This window comes from Rana temporaria, chromosome 1 (assembly GCF_905171775.1).
Source record: "Rana temporaria chromosome 1, aRanTem1.1, whole genome shotgun sequence".
NCBI classification, from domain to species: Eukaryota; Metazoa; Chordata; class Amphibia; order Anura; family Ranidae; genus Rana; species Rana temporaria.
The window spans coordinates 388,840,349-388,866,040 of record NC_053489.1 but is presented as its reverse complement, the minus strand read 5'-3'; the positions used below and the strand labels follow the sequence as shown (position 1 = coordinate 388,866,040).

Below are 25,692 nucleotides of genomic sequence, written 5' to 3'. Positions count from 1 at the left end.
AATTATCATAGGAGACATGTGATGAACAAGAGTTAAGTAAAAAAAGGTTTTAGTTGTAAAAAATAGTTACACCCAAACACGCAGAGCAGAATGAGAGCAATAATTCTAGCACCAGACCACCTTGGTCTGATGACCTATAGGGGGCCTTCAAAGTGTCTCACCTATGGAAAATTTAGGGTACGAAGTGTGTCGTCATTTCATGTCCACACGCAAATTTAAGGTCTGACATGTTGGTTAACTATTTCCTTGGTTCAACCTTTTATATTTTACCACAAAATTGTATTTTATTGCATTTTTGTGTCCCCTAAAATTAACTTTCATGTGTTTCCTCGCCCTTTGCAATAATAACATGTGACATAAAAAATTGTAACTACCACTATTTTATTCTCTGCAGTGTCTCATTTCCGAAAATATGTTTTTGGGAATTCATGTAATCTTCAGGCCTAAATTTGTTTTTTTTTTTTTTTTTTTTTTTTAGGTTTGCAGAAAATGCAAAAATTGCGCTGTTCACCTTCAGGAACATGTAACATGTTCTACCTGTAAGCTTTGTTAAAAAAAAAAACTGGTTCCTAGAATTAAAGCAAATGTTTTAAGCCCTGCATTGCGACTACATTCCCCATCATGTGCCAACAACTCCCCCAGCAAAGTGTATATGACACAGACCTTGCAAATAAGGTTTGGCCAGCTGTGCAGCACTGACCCCAACCACAAACATACTGAGCCACTTGGCCGAGTTCACAACAGCTGCCCCATTGTTCAAGAGGTGTTTGGCAGGGGTCAGAACCACCTGTCCAGGGCTTTATTTTACTGCCATTCTGATTTCTAGTCTTCAGATTTAAGTCTTAAATTGGTTTGTGCAAACGTTACAGCGTCTACAAACCTATGGTTTATATATACTGGAATTTACGCTAGCTTTTACTTTCTGACTGCGTTCTGACTCAGACTTGAATATTTTAGTTTTTGTCACAAGTTTTAAAAAAATGACCAACATTTTTTTTTTTTTTTTACTCAAAGTTGTCGCTTAAAGGAGTTGTAAAGGAAAAAAATGTTTTGCCTAAAATTTATGTCTGCAAGGTAGACAGACAGAATAGTGTAATGATTCTGTTAAAAACAAGTAAATACCTATTAAATTCCTTCATCTATATCACCTCCGGCGTTCTAGTTTCTGTTCTCTTTCACTTCCTGGTTTGCGGCGCTCGTCCATGTAAGCACTACATTTCCCAGTATGCATTGCAGGACGCCCAGTAATTCACATTTCCTTGAAGTCTCTAACACGTGGAGAGCGTCCTGCCGCACAGATGTAGTTCCCAGGAGGGGGCAAGCATGTCACTGACCACCGCAGTAAAGCCTCCCTTCACGGTGGTGAGTAACAATCAGACAAGCAGGAAGTGAACAGAGAAGAAATATAGCAACTTCTGAGGAAGTGAAAAGAGGAATGTCTGCAGGTAAAGGATGCTTATTATGAAAAAAAAAAATCCTTTACAACCCCTTTAAATGAGATATTGCTCAAACTTGCCATGGATATATGTAGAATTACACCCCAAAATACATTCTGCTGTTTCTCCTGAGTATGGGGATACCACATGTGCAAAACTTTGTGAGCTTAGCCGTGCATGGGTGTCGAAAACCAATGGCTGCCTTCAGGATTTAGAAGGGTGTAAATTGCTCATTTCACTTCCTCATTACCTAGCTACAGTTTTGGAGGCTCTGAAATGCCAAGATATCATAAAACTCTCCAAATTACCCTTTTTCAGAAAGTGGATACCTCAAGGAATTTGATAAGAGGCATGGTGAGTATTTTGCAGATCTAATTTTTTGTCTCAAGGACTTGTAAAAAGAAAAGATGAAATTTTTGTTTTCTTTCTTCCTCTTCCAAACAATCTTGGCAACAAATGAGATCTGCAAAATACTTTTCAAAATGGGGTCATTTGGGAGCGGGTTTGTGCTATCTTGGCATTTCAGGGCCTCCGAAACTGATCGGTAGAGAAGTGTAATTAGTAACATTAAAGCGGAGTTCCGCCCACCGCTGCAAAAATGAAAAGCCAGCATACTGCAGCTGCTAACTTTTAATAATCGGACACTTACCTGTCCTGGAGTCCAGCGATGTCGGCACCGCAGCTGATGTTTCCATCAGCTGTCGGGTGCATGCCGCCTTCATTGCGAGTAAGGGAACCCGGCAGTGAAGCCTTACGGCTTCTCGCCAGGAATCATACTGCGCATGCACGAGGCTCCGCTCCTCTCCCACAGGGCCGGGGAAGGAGGAAGAGGGAGCCCAGGCAGCGATATCAATACCCACGGCTGAGGCTTCTGGAAGTAGAAACAGGATACCTGTGAAAGACGGGTATCCTGTCTCCCCAAAAGGTGGCATATGTGGCACCAGAGGGGGGAAGGGGTACAACGAGCGGAAGTTCCACTTTTGTGTGGAACTCCGCTTTAACTCAATAAAACGACATCTATTTGGGGATTTTTATTTTTTTGCTTTTTGTAACTAAAAAACTGTAAACGTTCCAGGCTAGGGTCTCTAAAAATGGGGCCGCCAGCTTCCTGACTATCTAACATCTTTTGAGAACCTGTTGCAAGGGGTTAGCTCGGTAGCGGGGTGTGTGACCCCTTGGATGGGTTCACTACACACTGAATTTATACAGACAGGCAGTCGAAGATGGTTGAAAACAAAGATTTTGGTTTATTCTTCCATCTTGCTGGAAACAAGTGCAAGCATCCAAACAGCATAAACAAAATCAAACATAAAAGAAACCCTGGCCACTTGGGGCGTCTATCTTCACCACACAGGAACCCATCTATGGAGTCTGGCACAGCCTAGTGCTGGGCAGACACTGCTGGTCATACAGCAGAAAAACAATAGTATTTTGATTTTTATCACACAGAAAAATCAATCGCCTCCTCAGACTTTCAGCTACTGCTCTCTTTCACTCAGAAAGCCTCAGGATGCTGCAATTCAGTGGTAATCCTCTGGATTACTTATAGAGGCCTTAATTGCCTCATTCTGAACAGCTGAAGTTTTCCAACGCCCTTAGACCTTTTCTGGCTACTTTTGCAGCCGATGCCTAATAACAATTGGTGTATTGTCTAAACAAGGCAGAAATGTATGTCCCGTCTGTGACAACACCCACAGATTTACCTGACTTCCTGTCACACTGTGAATGTGTGCCCTAGACATGCTGTGTCTGTACGGTCTGTGTGTGTGATGCATGCTGTACCCTATACTAATACTCCACTAGTGTGTGGTAGCGATGGAAACAGTCCTTGAGGCAGGGACCAGTTTGGAAATCATCCCGTTTGTCATTCCACTTCATGGTTCTGCACCCATCTCAGACTGCAGCTCCCAGTGCTCTCAGGCACGCCTCCCCAGTCCTCCCGACTGTGCCTTGCTCGCCAGCCCTCCTGGCTGCGACCAGTTGTCCTCCCTGGAGTCTCTTAGCAGTGCTCTCTCCCGCTATCCTCCCCTTACTCTCTCCTGTGCCTCCGGGCCAGAACCTTGCCAAGTGTTCTTGGAAGTGGTCCAGGCTGGGGAGCTCCCTCAAAGGCCCTGACAGCCTCCACACTCTCTCACTCCAGCGCTTTCACCTGACAACTCCTCCCGAGCTGGGTTGGCCCTGGGTATTTATGGGGGCCTGCCTATACAGGTTGAGGATTGGTCAGGGCTCCCTAAAGCACCCTAGACAGCTCTACCTCTCCTCTCTTTCCACAACTTTCCAGCAAACCCTAGAAAGAAGGGAAGTCTCGGTGATGCTGCCTGTGAATCACCAACTGCTACCCTGAACCACTCCCAGCCCTGATAAAAAAAAAAGGCCTGACTGCCAGCCAGGCCTGCCTAAATTTACCTATCTTACCAAATCCTATTTCACCCCATACCCCCCTACCCAGGAGCTCGGATTCATGTACTAGGTACGTGACCTGGCGCAGAGCGGCAGCACTATGTACAGTGGGCTGTCCGCAACTGGTGAATTTAATGGTTTTACCATGTTTGCAAGAGTAAATTCTAAATAGGGATTGCTACACTTAAAATTAGTCCAAGGTTGCTAGAGTAGATATAGTATGGAAATGAAAAATGCAGTCCACTGGATATTGTGGTGTTGTAAAATGTGATCAGTTACTTGTCTGGTAACTAATGAAGTATTTGAGAAATTATTAGTACAATAAGTCCCCTAATAACTAATAAGTTCTGTTCAGAGAGCATTCGTAAGTCCAACAAAGTTGGCCTAGGTACCCAACTAATAGTCAGCTTTGTAGTATTGCACTGGAAGGCCCCATGCACACGAGACGCTATTACAAACGCCTCTAATCTCAGCTTTTCAAAGGCAAAAACCGGCATTTAAAACGCCCGTTTTTGCCGCAAATTGCGCGGCGTTTTGCCGCGATTTGCGGCTGTCAGCGCTTATCCCCCAAAACACCCTCCCCAAGCTCAGAATCAAACTATTTGTGCCGCGTTTTGCCGCGTTTAGCGGCGTTGTGCCGCGATTTGCGTCTAAACCGCAAAAGCTGAAAGCTTCTGAACCCAAAATTTTGGGTTTGGAAAAACGGCCCTAAACCCAACTGCTTTGAAACGCCAAAAAACGTGATCGTGTGCATGGACACATAGGATAACATTAAATGTGTTCAGGGGCAGTTGAAAAAAATGCCCAAATGCCTCTGAACTCGAGTTTAGCAGCGTCTCGTGTGCATGGGGCCTAACAGGCTTATAACTTTCACACAAAATTATTTATTTTTATATATATCTATATAATATATACACACAAACACAACATTTTTTTTTTAACTTTCTAGTACAGTGCCTTGAAAAGTACATGACAACCGCCGGCATACAGGCTGAAATTGTATGCCAGGCACGTGAACTAACGTGTGTGTGATTGGACATGCGAACGCACTTTTGCATCTTTGAAAATTTCAAACTTGTATGTTCGTAATGTAGAGGATTTACTATATTAATTTGTATCTGGTTGCTTTAATGTTTACATTTACTAATCAAATGGTGCTTTTTTGCTATAAATGTACCTTTATTACCATATGCTTCTGAATGTGTTTTTTTTCTTTCTTCTTTTGTCTGACTTTTTTTTTTTTTTTATCTTTCTGTAGCTCTCACAATGGCTACTCAAATGGTGAGCCAAGCCAGCAGTAGCAGCTTATTCTGCAACAGCAGCAGCTTTGGCATTGGTGACATGTATGGCTTACATGATCTTTCTAAAGCAGAAATGGCAGCTCCTCGATTAATAATGCTAGCAAATGTAGCTCTTACTGGAGAAGTTAACAATGGCTGCTCTGATTATGCTTTGGAAGAGGACAAGCAAATGGCTGAATTGACCACTGTTTATGACAGTTTTTCTGATAGTGAAGGAGAAAGAATGGAAATGGAAGAATCAGCCATTGAGAGTGAGGCACCCATCTTTGACATAATGGAAATTCAACCCCCTCAAGTGCAGGAAGAAAATATACGTGACAATCAAACTCCTACTCTTGATAATCCCGTAGTAACTGAACAAGAAAAAGATGCAGAGACTCCTCCAGCGGCTGAAGAGAAAAACAAGAGCACCAAAAGCAAGCCTTTTCAGTGTAGGCCATGCCAGTATAAGGCTGAAACAGAAGAAGAGTTTGTTCATCATATTAAGGACCACAGTGCTAAGAGATTTATTGATCATGACACAAATAAAAACACAAAAGAATCAGGATCTTGCTCATCTGAAGAGGCGGACACTTCTAAAGGACCCATCAGATGTGACCGATGTGGCTATAACACCAATAGAATTGATCACTATTTGGCACACTTGAAGCACCACAGCAAAGCAGCTGAAAATGAAAGAGTTTACAAGTGCACCATATGTACATACACAACAGTCAGCGAATATCACTGGAAGAAACATCTCCGGAATCACTTTCCAAGGATTGTTTATACATGCTCGCAGTGTTCTTACTTTTCAGATCGTAAGAATAACTACATTCAGCATATAAGAACACATACAGGTAACTTTTAAATTTGGGAGAAAAAAAATGCAATCTTTTGATACTTTCATAAGTTGGTTTACTTCCAATGCGGATTATAAGGTTCTGCTGTTTTGTGCAATGTTAATTCTGTGTGAAATTAGTTCTTGCAATGACTATAAAGAGAGTACACGCAAAAAAAATGTTTTAAGTTTAACCCAGCAGGCTGTTCTAACAATACAATATTAAAGGGGTTGTAAAGACAAAAATATTTTCCTCTTAAATTAAAGTCTGACAGTAGCTAATAAAGTAAAAAGTAATGTTTTGCATTATAACTAGTTTGATACCTGTTGAAATCGAGCTGTTTTATTCACCTCCAGCACTCCTGAATCATTATTCTCACTGACTTCCTGGTTTGCGGTGCGCATTCATTCTTGCTACATCACGGCCTAATGGGAACTACAGTTCCTATTAGGCTTAGCCTCCATGCCTGTGAGGGATAAAAGAGCATCTTCACGCAGGGCTGTAGTCATAGGGAGGGGGTGAGCACATTCTGCTTTCCACCATGCAAAACGGCTCAGATGCTGGTGGAAAGCAAGAAGAGGAGTGACAGGAAATGGCATTTTCAAACCTGGATTACTGTATTTTGGAGGTCAAAGGGAAAAAAGAGGTAAGTGATATTTAAATGCTCTAGCTTACAGCAATCAATTGATCTAATAAAAAACAAACCTTTAGTGTTCCTTTAAGACGGGGGGGGGGGGGCACGAGGAGGTAGTAAGGGAAGCTACACTGGGCACAGTGGAGCAAGGGGCCAGAGAATGGCCACAGGGCAGTAGACTTATACAGCAGGCATTAACAGTATGGAAAGGGGCTCCGTTCCGCTTTCCCTGGGTGCTAGATAAAGCTGTTCCGTTACTGGACCCAGTGCTGACGGAGAAGTGTGGGGGGTGTCAAACAAGGATTTTGGGAAGGTGTCCAATGTCCTCTTAATTAATTATGTCATTGATTGTTAGGATGCCGGGGGCTAGAAGGTTGTGATGGTGCACAAATCAATACCTGTGGCTTTGTGTAACTAAAAGGCAAGCTTAATCCACCTGCTGGTTTATATACAATCTTTGGGCATCTTTTAGGCATTTTGCCAAGGCACTAGGGGTGTAACGGATCGTCACCGATCCGTGATCCGAACGGGCCACCCCGTTCGGATCGGCACACCCCGCGATCCGCGGAGCGCTCCGGAGCCTAGGCCTAGGAAAGTCCCCGGCTTCGGCCTAGCTCCGGAGCGGCGGCCAGTCTGCTTGCCAGAGCCCAGCGTGACACGCCTCCCCGCCTCCCCGGGGAGGCGTGTCACGCTGTGCACTGGGCTCTAGCAAGCTGAATGGGAATGTTAGCAGTGAAGCACTGGTGTGAGAGGAGGGGGGGGAAAGGGGGAAAAAAGAGCACAATAGCAATTCACAGGGGTGGATTAAAGAGGAAGCAGGTGAGGCTGTTTGGGACTTAAAGTACAATCTTGATGTTTTTACAGCAAAAAAAAAAAAAAAAATATATATATATTGCTGTAAAAACATCAAGATTGTACTTTAAGTCCCAAACAGCCTCACCTGCTTCCTCTTTAATCCACCCCTGTGAATTGCTATTGTGCTCTTTTTTCGGATCAGCAAAAAAAAAAAAGGTTCCTTTTTTTTAATTGGTCCAAAAAAAAAAAAATATTATTTTATTATATATATATATATATATATATATATATATAATATATATATATATATATATATATATATATATATATATATATATATATATATATATATATATATATATATATATATATATATATATATATATATATACATATACATACATACATACATACACATATACACGGACCCTTTTTTTTTTTTTTTTTTTTGCTGATCCGAAAATGATCCGATCCGTGAGTTTTTTGATCCGTTGCACCCCTACAAGGCACCCATAAGGAAACCTGGAGGCACCCTGTTGAAAAGGCTGCTCTAGGAGCACTAGACAGGGCTTGCAATGATTTCAAATTTCAGTTTAGCAGTGGCACAGTTCTCGGCTCCAACAGGAAGTTAGGAGCACACTACATTTCTGGTTGATAGACAGCTAATTTTCTGTACTTGCAGCATCTTAAAGAACCAAAACATTGTGAATAGACGTGTTTCACAGATGTACCTAAATGTAACATTATATAAAGCTTAGAAGGTAAGACCCGGTTCACACTGGGGCGACACGACAGGCGGCTCAGCCGCCTGACGAGTCGCGTCTCATTGAATGCAATGGAACCGTTCTAATGGGAGCGACGCAAGTCGCTCCGACTTAGAAAAAGGTTCCTGTACGACTTCGGGGGCGGCTCGGGTGGCGACCTGCATTTACTTCTATACAGAAGTCCTTTTGCAAATCGCCTCAGAAGTCTCGCTCTCGCTCTCTCTTCTCAAAATTTTTTTTTTTTAATCTAAACACTCTAAAGTAGACCTACATCACAAGTCCCAGGAGGTTTCCGGTACATTGAGAAATACAGTGCTACTTGCGCATGTGCAGTGGGTATTTAAAAGTCAGCAGCTGTCTTTTTAAAGGGGTTGTAAAGGTACATGTTTTTTTCACCTTAATGCATTAAAGGGGTTGTAAAGGTAAAAATGTTTTTCCCTAAATAGCTTCCTTTACCTTAGTGCAGTCCTCCCTTCTCTTACCTCATCCTTCGATTTTGCTTTTAAATGTCCGTATTTCTTCTGAGAAATACTCCCTTCCTGTTCTTCTTCTGTTTGTAACTACACATCGTAATGTGAGGCTCTCTCCCTGGTGTGGAGAAAGCCTCTTGAGGGGGCGAGCAGGCAAGTCAGGACACTCTCTCTACTTTACAGATAAAGGAGCTGTGTGTTAGTGGACGTCCTGACACTCCTGCTCGCCCCACCTTTTACAACCCCTTTAAGGTGAAGAAACATCCGAGGATTAGCAGCCCCCCCCTTTAATTACCTGACCCCTCGAAAGTCCCGCACCGTGAACGCGCTGGCTTCTCGGCTCATTCATTGGTTGATCGAAAGCAGCGCCGCCATTGGTTCTCGCTGCTGTCAATCGCAGCCAATGATGCGGGCCCGAGTGATACAGTGGGCTGCTATAGCAGCCGGCTCTATCACGGGAGCGCGCCCGCAAGAACCAACCACCCCGCGAGCTTGGTTAGTTCTTGCGGGGAGGAGCCGAGACAGCCCCCGAGGGACCCCAGAAGACCAGGTTCGGGGCCACTCTGTGCAAAGCGAGCTGCACAGTGGAGGTAAGTATAACATGTTGTTTAAAAAAAATTAGGTATTATTATCAGGGCTCAACAAAACCTGGGCGCTCGGTCGCAATTGCGACAAGAAATTGTGAAGCTTAGGCCTGCAGAATGCCGCAACCTCAATTACCCGCCGGCGCGGGCCCGTCGTGGGCGGGGGAGGTGAGGGCGCACGGAGACGCATGATCCGGTGTCTCCGTGCCCCCCCCCCTGCCGTGCGATCGCGGCAGGCCCGCACCGGTAATTAAGGGCATGGCTTTGCGGCCTTCTGCAGGCCTAAGCTTCCTTCTGTGATCTGGCGCCATCTTGTGGTGGCCGTTGGCATTAAATCAGCAGTTCTAATGTTTTTTACTGCCATCTCCTTCCCTCTAATTAGAAACCCCAAACATTATATATATTTTTTAATTAACACCCTAGAGCAGGGGTGTCAAACTGACAGCCTTCCAGCTGTTGCAAAACTACAAGTCCCATGAGGCATTGCAAGGCTAACAGTTACAAGCATGACTCCCACAGGCAGAGGCATGATGGGACTTGTAGTTTGGGAACAGCTGGAGGGCCACCAGTTTGACACCCCTGCCCTAGAGAATATAATATGGCGGTCGTTGCATTGCTTTCTGTCGCACCGTATTTGCGCAGGAAAAAGGGGGTCGGTGTCAGTGGGGAAAAAGGGTCGGTGTCAGTGGGGGGAAAAGGGGATGGGGTCGGTGTCAGTGGGGAAAATGGGGTCAGTGGGGGACTGACGCCGACCCCCTTTTCCCCACTGACATGACCCCCTTTTCCCCACTGACACCGACCCCATCCCCTTTTCCCCACTGACACCAACCCCAGTTTGAGTTCTTCTTTAACCTCTTTTACTACCGCCCGCTGTCAATTGACAGCGGCACGATAAGGCTCTCATTCTGAGAGGACGTCGTATGACGTCCTCGCCTTGCGGAGCCACCAGGGTACACATTTAACCCCTTCCCTGCCAGTCACATTTACACAGTAATCGCTGCATTTTTATAGCACTGTTCACTGTATAAATGTGAATGGTCCCAAAATAGTGTCAAAGGTGTCCGGTGTGTCCGCCGCAATATCGCAGTCATGATAAAAATCACTGATCGCCGCCATTACTATTAAAAAAAAATTAAATAAATAATGTTATAAATCTATCCCCTATTTTGTAGCCGCTATAACTTTTGCGCAAACCAATCAATATATGCTGCTTGCGTTTTTTTTTTTTATTATTTTTACCAAAAATAAGTAGAAGAATACGTATCGACCAAAACTGAAGAGGGAAAAAATATATATATATATATATATATATATATATATATATATATATTTGGGGATATTTATTATAGCAAATAGTAAAAAATATTGCTTTTTTTTTTTTTTTTTTTTTAAATTGTCGCTTTTGTTTATAGCGGAAACAATAAAAACCGCAGAGGTGATCAAATACCACCAAAGCTCTTTTTGTGGGGGAAAAATTATTAAAATGGAATTTGGTTAAAGTGTTGTATGACCGCACACTTGTCATTCAAATTGTGACAGCGCTGAAAGGTGTAAAATGGCTTGGGCAGGAAGGGGGTGAAAATGCCCAGTATTGAGGTGGCTAAACACAGGTTGCATGAGGATCATCATTTTTGCCATTTTAATTTCAGGTCACTTTTTGAATAAATAACTGAACAGCAGCTAGTCAGCTGCTGATCACAGCTTTTCTTTTACTCAAATTATTCTGGTTAACACTTCTGTTATAAGTTCATGGTTGCTAAAGCAACCATTCATTTTTACCAGAAGGGGAATTCCATGGATGTAAGGTTTGCTGTCCTGGCCAACTGGAAGCAGTCTTGTTCAAGGTAAACCTTACATCCATGGCAACAAAATAGTTTAAGGAGATCTATATCGAGGCAAAAGGTTTTATGTTTTCATTGTATGTATTTTGTCATTATTATAATCTGTTTTCTCTTATCGTCAATAGACTGACACAGCCTCTTCAAGTCTTGACAAGTGGATTATGTTCCCTGTTTACTTGAGAGGACTAGGCAGAAACATGTTAGGTATTCAGATACATGTCATTTTAACAGAGCTGAACAGGCCCGCCCAGGGGGTGGTCCCTCCGGACATAACCTACCTCCCTGCAGCCTCAGTTTCGTTCTGCCTAGCAAAGGAGAAGGAGATATGGCTCCCTTTGGGTCCAGCGCCCTGAGGAGAAATTTTATTTTATTTCTTGAAGAATCTTCTATCAACTGTCGGCTGAGACAGGCTGGATATATATATATATATATATATGAGATCCTTGTAGTCTACTCCGACCAGCGAGCGTGAGCACACTTTTGCAAAGAGGCTGGGTCTGCCACGACATACCATGACTCCTGGGGTGGCCAGTGAGCTTTCCGCTCCGAGGTCCACATATGACTGGGCTGTGGTGTTGTCTCACTCACAGTGGACCAGGCCGACCGCTACCTCCAGGTCTGTCAGGAATGCGTCGGCAAGTCCTCGCTTGGATGTGCAAGTACAGTTCCTCCCTCTTAGGTGGGGTAGTCCGGCTGAGCATTCCTGGGGTTTGGGTATCCTCCCTTCCCTCTGCTGTATTACATACTGCGGGGGGGGGGGCACCTTGCTGAGGGGACTGTGCGTCTGGCCTATGTTTGTTTTTAATGTTGGGGGTCCTTTTTTTCTTGAGGATTTTTGGAGCTGTGTAGCCTTTCTTGACTATCGCTTTTTAAATTGCTGCGTTTTGGCGGCACAGGCGCCATTTTCTGGGGGATTTTCAGTTTCTATTGAAAATCCCATTGGCAGCCATTTTGTTGTAGCCGCACTGTGGTACAGCATACTATTGCGGTCGGACATTTTCCTGTGGCCGCGTCAGGCTCCATATGCAGCGCTCGGCGGCCATCTTGCCTAAGCCTTCGGCCTCTAGTGCTGATTCCTACGGCGCGCGGCGCCGTTCTCCTGGCGATACTGTTACCTTACTGTATTTCTTCCTCTCACACACGCTGTGTGCTGAGCACGGGCAGTTGCGCTGAGCAGTCTCCTCCAGTGGTGGTGAGTCCCCTGGGTAACCCCCCGGTCAGCGCAGCAGGAGGCTGTTTTTTTTTGTTCAGGTCTTAACTGGGCCCTGGGAGTTTTTTTTCTTAATGGAGTCAGTATCTGGTTCTTCTTCCCCAAACATGACAGAGGTGGCAACTGGTGCTACTGCTCCTGCGGTTCCTATAGACACTTTGTCGGCAGTCCTGGAAACATTTGTTGCCAGGGTGGAAGCGGCGTGCGGCCGTAAGGGGGGTAAAAAGCGCCCACTATCCCCTGGGGAATGCTCCGATTCAGATCAGGACCTGGCTGCGGCTCAGGAACCTGGTTCTGTTTTATCTGAAGATGTGGACCAGGACCTTCCTTGTGAGGAAGACACCTTAACATGGGTCGGTGCATAAGGCACTTTTCGGGGAGCTTATCAATGCTGTACGGGACTCCCTTAAGCTGGATAGGGCAGCCGAGATATCCGCTGTGGGCTCTGTCTTTTTTGGATCACACAAATCGGACCGCTCTGTGAAGGTTTTTCCTTATGTGCCGTTCTTTGATAAATTCATTGATGCGGGATGGGAAAAGCCGCAGAAGGCTTTTGTAGTCCCTCCCCGACTGGCGGTTCGGTAACCCTTTGAGGAGAACCTTTAAAAAAGTGGGCTTCTCCTCCGGTGGTGGACCCCCCGGTTGCCCGGTTAAATAAGATGACCACTCTCCCTATAGAGGGGACCCCTGCTTTTAAGGATCAAACTGATAGGAGATCCGAAGCACTTACCCGCTCCATGTTTACCATGCTGGGATCTGCCTTGCGTCCCTGGGTGCGTAAGTCGAACAAGCCGGCATCCAAGCCCGCCACCGCATGATGGTCTGCCCCCGCCTGACTCATGGGTGGGTGGATGGCTTCACAGGTTCACCACTCGGTGGACCTCTCTGCTCTCCGATCAATGGGTCTGCGCAGTGGTCTCTTCGGGGTACAAGATAGATTTTTTTTTTTTTTTTTTTTTTCCCACGAACAGATTCTTTCCCTCGGGTCTCCCTCTCCTACCGGCTCGTCGAGCTGCCCTGTTAGGGGGTAGTACAGGACCTGTTAAGTTGCGGGGTAATTTTACCCGTTCCGCAGGAGGGGGGGGTTTCAGGGATTGTATTCAAATCTTTTTGTGGTCCCGAAAAAGGATGGGGTCTGTCCAATCCTGAACCTCAAGGCTCTAAATGCCTTTGTGGAAGTAAGGAAGTTCCGCATGGAATCCATTCGCTCGGTGGTGGCCGCGCGCCACCCGGGGGATTTTCTGGCATTCTTGGACATCAAGGAGGCATACTTGTATGTCCCAATCTGCGCAAGTCACCAGAGGTTTCTGTGTTTTGCGATCGGGGAGGACCACTATCAGTTTGTGGCCCTCCCTTTGGGCCTGGCGTCAGCACCAAAAGTTTTTACCAAGGTGCTCGCAACGATCCTAGCTTTTATTTTGCCATCGTGGGCTACTGTCATGGACATGCAATAATGTCTGGCAGCTTACCTTCTCCTCCATATGTCCTTTAGAGGCCTGACTATCTTTCTGGCTGCCTTTTATCATCTCTCCTCCCTGTATGGCCCCACCCCAGGCCATCCCAGGAAGTCTATATTAACTAGTGCACTGCAGGTCTGCTTTGCTGTTCAACTTTGTTTGTTAGCTTGTGTTCCTGTCTGCAGTGTGCAACGTTACCTTGCTGTGTACCGACTTTGGCTCGTTTCTGACTACTCCTGTTTGCCTGTGAACCTGACTTTTGGCCTGTCTCTTGGTTACCCTCGTCTGCCTGTTGCCCCAACCTCGGCTTAACCATCACTATCCCTTGTGTCCTCAGTGGCTGCTTCTCCTCTCTCCCTACGGAGTGTGACCTGGGGGACCCCAGGGGCCGCGGCCTGGGTTCAGTTGCAGCGAAGGCCACTAGAGGCTCTGGTTGAACACCACCTGCTGGACCTTAGACCCCGCACCCTGGGGAATCTTGGGCTCACGTTTCCTGTCCATCCGCAGCAGTCAGCTATTGGGTTCACTACCTTGCAGTGCACCAACGGGTGCACTTGTCACCTGGCCAAAGGTGACCTGACAGCTACTTAGACTATCTTATGCTGAGAGCAGCTTCTGGCTCAGAATTAAAGGAGGACGTGTCTATAACCAGCCAGACCCTCCAAGAATTTGGGTGGGTGTTGAACGTTCAGAAGTCGGTCCTGGTTCCGACTCAGCATCTGGAATATCTTGGGTTGATCCAGGACTCCTTGGAAGCGAGGGTCTTTCTACCACTGGAAAAATTGCAGACACCTGAGTCTGCAGTGAGAGTGTTGGCATTCCGCAAATGGTCTTCTCTCCGATTTTGCATGCGAGTTCTGGGCCTCATGGTGGCCTCGTTCAAGGCAGTACCGTATGCCCAGTTCCACACTCGAGTACTACAGAGGGAGATCCTGTCCAAATGGAACAGATCTCCATTGTCGCTGGATCGCCTGATTCAGGTCAGCCACCTGGTCAGGGCCTCTCTGAATTGGTGGCTGAGATCCCCGGCTCTTCGGTCAGGGAAGTCGTTTTCTTCCTTTTCAGTGGACAGTGATTACGACGGAGGCCAGCCTCATGGGCTGGGGGGGGGCGTCTGGTGGGTCCAGTTGGCCCAGGGTCATTGGACTCTAGAAAAATCCCGTCTACCGATCAATGTCTTGGAACTTCGAGCGATCAGACTATGCCTCTCCTCGTGGTCGAGGAGGTTGCAAGGTCGCCTGATCAGGATCCAGTCGGACAACGCCACAGCGATGGCTTATGTCAACCATCAGGGGGGAACTTGGAGCTCGGCTGCAGCGTCCGAGGTCGCTCACATCCTAAGGTGGGCGGAAAGAAGCATGTCAGCCGTCTACATTCCGGGCATAGAAAACTGGCAGGCAGACTACCTGAGTCGCCAGATGCTGGACCAGGGAGAATGGTCATTACATCCGGTGTTTCAACTCCTTTGCAGGAGATGGGAAACACTGGATGTGAATCTCCTGGCCTCTCGTCTCAACCGAAAGGTGTCAAGGTTCGTGGCCAGGTCCAGGGATCCCTGGGCGGACGTGTCAGACGTGTTGGTAGCCCCGTGGGGTCAGTATCGGCTAATTTATGCCTTTTCCCCCATTGAAGTTTCTTCCTCGGCTGCGGAGGCAGAGGGGATCTCGATGATTCTAATCACTCCGGATTGGCCCCGGCGTCCTTGGTACACCGATCTCGTGCACCTAGTGGCGGATGTGCCTTGGCGGGTGCCGATGCGGGAGGACATTCTGTCTCAAGGTCCCATACTCCATCCTGCTTTACGGTCGCTGGCTTTAACGGCATGGCTATTGAAAGCCAGGTTCTAAGTGACCAAGGTATTTCCGTCTCGGTCATTCCAACTATGTTGAGGGCACAGAAGTCTTCTAGGAAGATCTACCATCTCACCTGGAAGGCCTACATCTCTATTGGCGGAGAGATGGGTTGGCGTCCACGGATGTATTTGGTGTCCAGGATACTGCTGTTTTTACAGCGTGGTGTGGAAGCTTGCCTTAAGCGCCATTAAGGGTCAGATTTTAGCCTTGGCTGTGTTCTTTCAGCGGCCTTTGGCGGCCCATTCCTTGGTGGGTACCTTTTGTGCAGGGGGTTCATCATATACTTCCCCTTCTTAGACCACCTCTTCCCCCATGGGATTTGAATCTGGTGCTCTCGGTTCTTCAAAAACCTCCCTTTTAGGACATCGGAATGATTCCTCTCTTGACTTTTTCTCAGAAGGTGGCCTTTTTGGTGGCTATTACTTCTGTCGGAAGGGTTTCTGAGTTGGCGGCCTTGTCATGCTAGTCACCATACTTGGTCCTCAATAAGGATAAGGCGGTGTTGCGCCCGCGACCTTTCTTTCTTCCGAAGGTGGTTTCGTCTTTTCACCTTAACGAGGACATTGTACTACCATCTTGTGTCCTCGGCCGGCGCATGCTAAGGAGGTTGCGCTTCATTCCCTAGACGTGGTACGTGCTCTTCCGGTGTACCTGTCAGCTACGGCTCTGTTTCGGAGGTCTTACTCACTTTTTGTGTCGGTATCCGGTCCACAAAAGGGAATTCGACCAGGGCAATTGGTGCTTCCTGGGCTTTCCGGCATCAAGTGTCTGTCTCAGAGGTGTGTAAAGCGGCAACTTGGTCATCTGTTCACACTTTTTCCAAATTTTACAAGGTTGATGTGGGTGCATCTTCTGATGCTTCCTTCGGCCGCAAGGTTTTGCAGGTGGCTGTTTAAAGTTTCATCTCCTCCGTTGAGGAGCTCTGCTTGTTTGGGGTGAAGTTGTGTGTCTTTTACTGATACTGTTCCCACCCCTTGTTTTTGACACTGCTTGGAGACGTCACACTTGTCAAGGCTTGAAGAGGCTGTGTCCGTCCTTGGACGATAAGAGAAAATAGGATTTTTTTTGTACTCGCCGTAAAATCCATTTCTCTGTCGTCCATGGACGGACACAGCCCCCACCCCTCTTTTTTAGGTTTGTACTGCTTGTTACGAACTAAGGCTGCATGCTGCAGGGAGGTGGGTTATGTCCGGAGGCATCGCCCCCTGGGTGGGGCTGTTCAGCTCTGTTAAAATGACATGTATCTGAATATCTAACATGTTTCTGCCTAGTCCTCTCCTGTAAACGGGGAACATAACCCACTTGTCAAGACTTGAAGAGGCTGTGTCCGTCAATGGACGACAGAGAAAAGGATTTTACGGTGAGTACAAAAAAATCCTATTTTGACATATATCTTGTTTAAAAAAAACATGGTTTTGGGAGTTTTCTTTATGTAAATGTAAAATTTGTTTTGGAAAGGCCATTATCTAGTACTGCAGGAGGGTGTTTTTTTGTTTCTACTCTAAAGCGTCGTACACACGATTGGCTTTCCTATGGGATAAAGAGTAGGGCGTTGGCCATGAACTTGTCTTGCATACAAACGGTAAAGAATTGCTGGCCAACAAACCCAAAACTGAGTTTTTTCGGCTGTTTAGAGCCACTCTTTGGGCAACTTCTACGAATGTGTTATGGTTTGCATTGCTTCCATGCATGCGTGTTTGTATTTTTTTTTTCGACGGACTTCTGTACACACGATCGGATAATCCGACAACACACATTTTGTTGAAAATTTTAACGCATGCTATCCCACTTTTGTTGGCGGAAATTCCGACAACAATTGTCCGATGGAGCATACAAACGGTCTGATTTTCCGACAACAGCCTGCCATCACTCTTTTCCCGTCGGGAAATGCGATCGTGTGTACGGCCTTTAGTCCTGGTTCCTGCCTGAACACCTGCTGGACCCTCCACTTTTTGCACCAAGAGCCATTTCAAAACTTGCCCTTGGGGACAGTTATGCTTATGAAGCAATATTTTAAAATGGCCACTAGAATATAAATGTTTAAAGAGATCCAAACTTTTATAACACTGCCATTCCTCTGATCTTCGTTCTCTCTCGGGCAACTGCATTTTTATTTTATTTTTTACATCTGAGACACTTTAGGGTGTGTCAAATGCCTGTGTTTCCCCGTCATGTACTGTGGTTCTTCCTTTGTTACATCACTTCTGTGTTGACAGATGGACCCACAGTGTGCACACAAGAAATAGGCATCTGATCCACCCAGAACTGTTTGACGTGAAGATTCTGCTGAACGCCGTAGCTCTGCAAGAGAGGGAAGATCTAAGGAATAGGAAAAGGGACATTTGAGTATAAAAGGTTTTTTCTTTCCCCTGTTTCCCCCTTTTTAAGAACATTAAGAACATGCTTACTGATCGCCTCTGTGTAATTGCCACTACTGCACTTTTTTTTTAATAAATCTTTTTATTAAGGTTTATCAACCACAAGAAAAGTGTGATAACATTAGAACAATACATTTAAAGAATTAGTGTTGCCCACGCAGGGATTTAAATACAGCATATGGTGGTACCTATAATATAAATGGGAACAGCATTGAGGAATTAGTGGCTTGACCACTAGGTGTCAAAAACGGGATGTTAAAAAAAAAAAAAACGACCCACATTTCCATATTCAGTCAAATTTCACAAAAATGTTAGCTATGCAGCTCGAGGCTATACTTTTATTCCATTTCTAGGTGGCCGTAGTAGGGTCTGCTAGCCACTTGGCCAATACTTTGTCATATTTGATAGGACACCCCCTATTTGTGTAGGTGTCTTTTTTTAGCGTGGCATATTATTAGTATTCAATTTTTTCCAGAAAGTAGTGGAGGGAGGAGCTTGTTTCTTCCAATGCAAGGTAATGACCTTTCTTGCATAAAATAGAAGGCTGATGAGGGTTTTTTCTGCTCTGGTATGAAGTAAATTGTCTACCAGACCTAATAAGCAGACTTCCATGACTAGAGACTGGTACTGACATGTGCTTCTTAAGGCCCTTTCACACGGGGCGGATCAGTAATGATCCGCCTCCGTGTGTCCATCAGCTAAGCGGGGATCCTCCGTAAAATCCCCGCTGAGCCATCGGCTGACAGGGCGGTCCCCGCACACTGTGCAGGGACCGCCCTGTCTTTTCTCCGCTCTCCCCTATGGGGGGATCGGATGAACACGGACCGTGTGTCCGTGTTCATCCGATCCGCAGACGGAAGAAAAAATAGGATTTCTTTCTCGTACATCACGGGACACAGAGCAGCATATTCATTACTATGTGGGTTATATGGAGTACCTTCAGGTGATGGACACTGGCAATCTCAAACAGGAAGTGCCCCTCCCTATATAACCCCCTCCCATAGGAGGAGTACCTCAGTTTTTTCGCCAGTGTCTTAGGTGTTGGTCATGGAATAGCTTGTCTCCTACATCCTTGGGATCAAGGCAGGCTAACCGGATCTGTCCAAGGTGCCTCAGAGCCAAAGTGGACAGTACCCGGGCCCCAAACCGTGGGGTTTTGCCCATAATGCTTCTCTTTTTAGAGAGCTGGACCCTGGGCCCAGGACTTGGAACCTCTGCGGTACCTAAGGTAACCTGTTTGCCAGGGTGCTATATGGGCCCAGGACAGTGGGTTCCTTTTAGGACCCCAGGGCCTGAAGGTCTAGTACGCCACCCACGGAGATGGGGGAAGATTGGACCGCTTGCTATGCAAAGTCCTGCGGCATGGAGCAGGTAAGAAAGGGGGGCCTGCGGGACTTGGTTCGTCGGCAGGCTCTCTAGGGAGATCTTTGGGGGATGTGCCTGAGTATGCTCTTGCATTGGCAGTTTTTGGGCCACTATGTCTATCAAAGAGACAGGATGGTCTATGTATGGGCTCCCATGTGTGATCTTCCTAAAGATAGGTGTTGCATGGTAAATTGTCTGCTGGGCGCTGGGTGGGGAAAGGAGCTGTGTGTTAGCTATGCTTTCCCAGGACTGGGGGGTCAGTGACTCACCTGAGGCCTTACCTGTCTGGGTGCCGTGCGGTGTCCTCCTCCAGCATGTCAGACGCTTCCGGCGTGGCCCCGTCCTCCGCAACACGGGCGCGCGCGTGGGCGCGCGCCCTGTAATATAGGCGCAGGGTGATGATTCGCGCCGTTGTGGAGAAAGAGGGGCGGGACATCTAGTCTCATAAAAGGAAGGGGCGGCCCTTCCTCTATGCTGTGTAGCTCAGTTGCTTGCTGAGCTTGAAGGAGGAGGACGCAGAGCGGCTGCAGTGCGGCTGAGGGCACCCAGTGGCGCAAGGAAGTATTGCAGTTCTGGTGAACAGAACTAGCTGTGTGGTTACTAGCCTAAAAAATTCCTTATACAGCAGATGGATACTTGCAATTTTTTGAGGGAAGACAGCATGTTTTCATAAAAAAAAAAAAAAAAAAGGTTTTGGAAAAAAAAAAAAAAAATATAGGAAACATACTGGTCTTCCCGTTTTGGTTTTTGGACGTTAATTATTAATACCGTTCCCTAAAACCGTACTATTTCTTTCTCCTAGCTACAACCATCAAGGGTTGTAAGCAGGGGTACCTCGGTATTGTACCATGGCTTCCAAAGGTTCAGGATCAGGGGGTACAAAAGAAAGGGGCCCCCCCTCAGATTCTGACGGTTCAGATCGGCCTATGCCGGTACTTTCCCCACAGGTTATTACACCATTGGGCACCTTGGTTAAGCCATTAGGGAGATCTGGTGCTGAGGCTACATCAGATCCACCCAACCCTGTGTTTATCACAGAGAGTATGCTAGCCGCCTCCTTGGAGGGGCTAGAGAAAAGATTGGCGGCTATGATAGCCAAATCTACACCGGGTAAAAAGCGGACTAGGTCTCCGTCGCCTGAGTGTGGACCCTCAGATGCTGAGGTTCTCTCCCCGGGGGGATTTGAGTTGCAGGAGGATCATTTGGACCGGGACCAAATTGGTTCAGAGGTTGAGGGTTCGGCTAATGAAGAGCCTTGCTCGGCCTCCCAAGCGGAAAGCTTCTGGGTTCATTCTCTGACAGACATGGTCCACTTGGCGTTTAATTTGCCTTTGCCGGAACCTCAGGGTCCGGCCGTATCATCTTTAGGCTCTTTGAAAACGCCTCGCAGTAGCGCTGTTTTTCCAGTCCATCCTCTTTTAGAGGAAGTAATCTTCCAGGATTGGGCACGACCAGACAGAATCTTTTTACCACCTAAAAAATTTTCCGTCGTCTATCCTATGGAAGAAAAATTTGCCAAAAAGTGGACTCTCCCAGTGGTGGACGCCGCCATCTCCTGTGTAAATAAGTCCTTGACTTGCCCGGTAGAAAACATACAGGTGTTTAAAGAACCGGTTGATAAGCGTTTGGAGACTCTTTTAAAAGCATCCTTTACTACGGCGGGTGCAGTAATACAGCCAGCGGTGGCTGCTATTGGAGTTTGTCAGGCACTAACAGACCAGACAAGACAAATGCTTAAGGTTATTCCGGCCCAACAGGCGGAAGAATTATCTGATATTCCTAGAGCCATGTGCTTCGCGGTGGATGCTATAAGGGATTCCATCCAGCAAGCGTCTCGTCTGTCACTATTTTTAGTACATATGAGAAGGCTCTTATGGTTAAAGAACTGGGAGGCTGAGCCCCCATGCAAAAAGCTCCTGGCAGGGTTTCCCTTCCATGGAGAACGACTCTTCGGAGAAGATCTGGATAAATACATTCAGACTATTTCAAGTGGTAAAAGTACACTTCTACCAGTAAAAAAGAAGGTCCGGGGACCTGCGTTCAAACGGCAGCTTCCCCCTGCTCAGGGGCCCGCCAATTCCAGGCAGTATCGACGGCCTCCTGCGAGATCATACTTTAACAATAAGCCACCAGGACAAGCCTTTGGAGGCAAGAAGCAGTGGTATCGTAAACCAGCAAAGACAGCCCCTAAGTCTGCCTCATGAAGGGACGCCCCCACCCACGAAGGTGGGGGGAAGGCTGCGTCTTTTTTCAGAAATTTGGGAGACCGACATTCCCGACAAGTGGGTCCGGTCTTCCGTGGCCACAGGCTACAAATTAGAATTTCTAAGAATCCCTCCACCTCATTATCAGGAGTCGAGAGTGCCAGTCGAGCCGACAAAGAAGGCCGCCTTAATGGCGGCATTAAATCGTTTGCTTTACCAAGGCGTGATAGTAGAGGTACCAGCCCAGGAACAGGGGCTAGGGTTCTACTCCAATCTGTTCATCATCCCAAAGCCCAACGGCGATGTCAGGCCAATCTTGGACTTAAAGGGATTAAATGCGTACTTAAAAGTACGCTCGTTCCGGATGGAATCCGTGCGATCGGCAGCCGCCGCACTTCAGAAAGACGACTTTCTGGCCTCCATAGACATAAAGGATGCTTACCTTCATGTGCCAATTTTTCAGCCACATCAAAGGTTTCTACGCTTCACAGTGGCTCGGCGTCATTTTCAATTTGTGGCACTCCCTTTCGGGTTGGCTACGGCTCCTCGAGTATTCACCAAGGTCCTAGCTCCAATTCTAGCCAACCTAAGAATCCAGGGGATCATTGTCCTAGCATACCTGGACGACCTTCTAATCATAGATCATTCATCTCCTGGCCTGGAGCGAGCAGTGGCTCTCACGGTTCGATACCTAGAGAGGTTCGGTTGGGTCCTAAACCGAGAAAAATCAGCTTTCCAACCCACAAAGAGGTTGGAATATCTCGGCATGTCATTAGACACGGAACAACAAAGGGTGTTCCTGCCTCGAATAAAGGTCGAGGCTATCAAAGAATTGATACATCTGGTTCTAAGCAAGAGAGAACCAACGATTCGCCTATGCATGCGATTACTAGGCAAGCTAGTGGCCACCTTCGAAGCGGTGCCATACGCTCAAAGTCACACTCGTGTCCTGCAGGCAGCCATTCTGTCAGCATGGAGCAAGAGGCCACAGGCCTTGGAATTTCCGTTGCCACTCTCATCAAGAGTCCGGCAGAGTCTGTGTTGGTGGTTAGACCCTCAGAATCTACTGAAGGGAAAATCTTTCAGCCCCGTGACATGGAAGATAGTGACCACAGATGCCAGCCTGAAGGGCTGGGGAGCGATCTTGGATGGGTGCACTCACCAAGGTACGTGGGCACAGGAGGAGAGTCAATTGCCCATCAATATCTTGGAGCTCAGAGCTGCTCGGCTAGCCCTCAGGGCTTGGACCTCCAAATTACAGGGGTGCCCGGTGAGGATACAGTCAGACAATGCCACGGCTGTGGCATATATAAATCACCAAGGGGGAACCAAGAGTCAAGCAGCTCAGAGAGAAGTGAGCTTAATTTTCCTATGGGCAGAGAATCATGTGCCCTGCATATCGGCAATATTCATTCCCGGGGTAGACAACCTGCAGGCGGACTTCTTGAGTCGTCAGACTCTGTCGCCAGGGGAATGGTCTCTGCATCCGCAAATATTTCAGATAATTTGCCAGAAGTGGGGAATGCCGGACGTGGATATCATGGCATCAAGGCTCAACAAGAAACTAGACAGGTTCATGTCCCGGACTCGGGACCCTATGGCCTGCGGGACCGATGCATTAGTTTACCCTTGGCATCAGTTCAATCTTCTATATGCCTTCCCTCCGCTCCAGTTACTACCCCGCCTGTTGCGCAGGATCAGGGTGGAGCACAAGCCAGTCATTCTGATAGCTCCAGCATGGCCCAGAAGGGCATGGTACTCACTAATCCTAAAGATGTCAGTGGGAGACCCTTGGACGCTTCCTCTACGACCAGACCTACTCTCACAAGGCCCGATCCTCCACCCTGCATTACGGCGTCTAAATTTGACGGCCTGGCGGCTGAATCCCTGATTCTTAGGGGTAGAGGTCTATCTAGACAAGTAATCTCTACCCTGATTAAGGCTAGAAAGCCAGTCTCCAGAGTAATTTATTACAGGGTTTGGAGGGCCTATGTAGGCTGGTGCGAGTCCAAGAAATGGCTTTCCCGCAAATATACCATTGATAGAGTATTAAGTTTTCTCCAGCTAGGAGTGGATAAAGGATTGGCATTAAGCACAATCAAGGGACAGATTTCAGCTTTGTCAGTGTGGTTTCAGAGGCCGCTGGCCACCCACTCGCTGGTTAAGACCTTCATTCAGGGGGTCTTGCGTATTAATCCTCCGGTTAAGTCACCACTTTGTCCGTGGGACTTGAATCTTGTTCTGTCAACTCTACAGAAACAACCCTTTGAGCCGTTGGCTGAAGTTCCTTTGGTTTTACTAACAAGGAAGTTGGTATTTCTGGTCGCCATAGTTTCCGCTAGAAGAGTGTCAGAGTTGGCAGCCTTATCTTGTAAGGAGCCATATCTTATTCTGCATAAGGACAAGGTGGTTCTCCGTCCTCATCCTTCCTTTTTACCAAAGGTTATATCCAGTTTTCACCTGAACCAGGATTTGGTATTACCATCCTTCTTCCCTAAACCTACTTCCAGAAAGGAAGGGTTGCTGCATACCTTGGATATTGTCAGGGCCATGAAGGCCTATCTTAAAGCTACAGAGAAGATTCGGAAGACAGATGTGTTATTCATTTTGCCAGATGGGCCCAAGAAGGGGCAGGCAGCTGCAAAATCCACCATTTCGAGATGGATTAAACAGTTAATTATTCAGGCCTACGGCTTGAAGAGGTTGCCTCCTCCGTTGTCAGTAAAGGCCCATTCTACCAGGGCCATGGGCGCCTCCTGGGCAGCACACCATCAGATCTCTATGGCTCAAGTATGCAAGGCGGCAACCTGGTCTTCAGTCCACACGTTTACAAGATTTTACCAGTTGGACGTAAGAAGGAATACAGATACAGCCTTTGGGCAGGCAGTGCTGCGGGCTGCGATTTAAGACCCTCAGAATCGGGGGCACCCTTGAGTTAAAATTTAAGTTTAAATTTAATTTTCTCAACTAAGTTGGATTTATTATTATTTGAGAGTATCTCTGAATTAAATCCTTGTGTCTTGGGAAGATTTCTCCCTCCCCTCAGTAAAGCATTGCTTTAGGACATCCCACATAGTAATGAATATGCTGCTCTGTGTCCCGTGATGTACGAGAAAGAAAAAGGGATTTTTAATACAGCTTACCTGTAAAATCCTTTTCTTGGAGTACATCACGGGACACAGAGCTCCCACCCCTCTTGTGGGGACCATTTTGGGAGGCATACTGCTTGCTACAAAACTGAGGTACTCCTCCTATGGGAGGGGGTTATATAGGGAGGGGCACTTCCTGTTTGAGATTGCCAGTGTCCATCACCTGAAGGTACTCCATATAACCCACATAGTAATGAATATGCTGCTCTGTGTCCCGTGATGTACTCCAAGAAAAGGATTTTACAGGTAAGCTGTATTAAAAATCCCTTTTTTTTTCCGTCCGCAAAATCGGAGCTTTGCGGAGGCGGGTGATTACGGGTATCAGCGGATGTTCATCCGCTGACACCCGCAATCACATAGGGACCAATGTATGTCCCGTTTTCATCCGCAAACGGATGGATGAAAATGCGGACATACGGTCCGCACATGTGAAAGGGCACTAAGGGCCCTTAGTGCTGGCTAGTTCCTCTGACCAATAACTTGTGATTTCCAGAGCATGACCAAAAAAATGAGTAAAATCACCCTGGGAGTCACCACACCTTGAACATTCTGAGGAGAGGGAGAGGGGTTCATCACATGAAGCCTAGAAGGGGTGAAATGGGATATTATGCACGATTTTGAATTTAATTGGTCTATCCCATGTACAGACTAATGCAAGGCTCGACAAATCCCGGTCGCCATGGCACTAGAAATGGCTTACTAGATCTCATTGACTCCCCATTACAGAGGATCAACAGGAACGGGTTTACCTGCAGGCGGCCGGCACTGCAGGTTTAAGGCTGTTTTGCTTTATTTCAAGGCTGTATTTGAAACAATGTCATATGTTAAGATTGTGTGCAGAGATATTTATGAAATGGAGTTGTCTTTATATAATCATAGATAAACATGATGTGTATCCTAACCTAAAAGCGAAAATGTACTATGACGAAGCTTATCAGTCCTTAGATGTGGTATCCGCGACTGGCTTTTACAAACTATGCAGTTAGACAAATGGGACAGGATGTATATTCCGATAATGTACCCAATTGCT

General features: G+C 46.7%; 1 protein-coding gene across 2 annotated transcripts in view; it reads left to right on the top strand.

The window, feature by feature from the left end:
* REST (RE1 silencing transcription factor) overlaps positions 1–25,692 on the top strand; it is a 50,934-nt gene that overhangs the window by 7,301 nt on the left and 17,941 nt on the right. For both annotated transcript variants that reach the window (XM_040322571.1, XM_040322572.1), the window contains exon 2: positions 5,095–5,976. In XM_040322571.1, coding sequence (XP_040178505.1) covers positions 5,103–5,976 — 874 coding nt within the window. In that variant the 5' untranslated portion in view covers positions 5,095–5,102. The remainder of the gene's footprint in view (positions 1–5,094; positions 5,977–25,692) is intronic.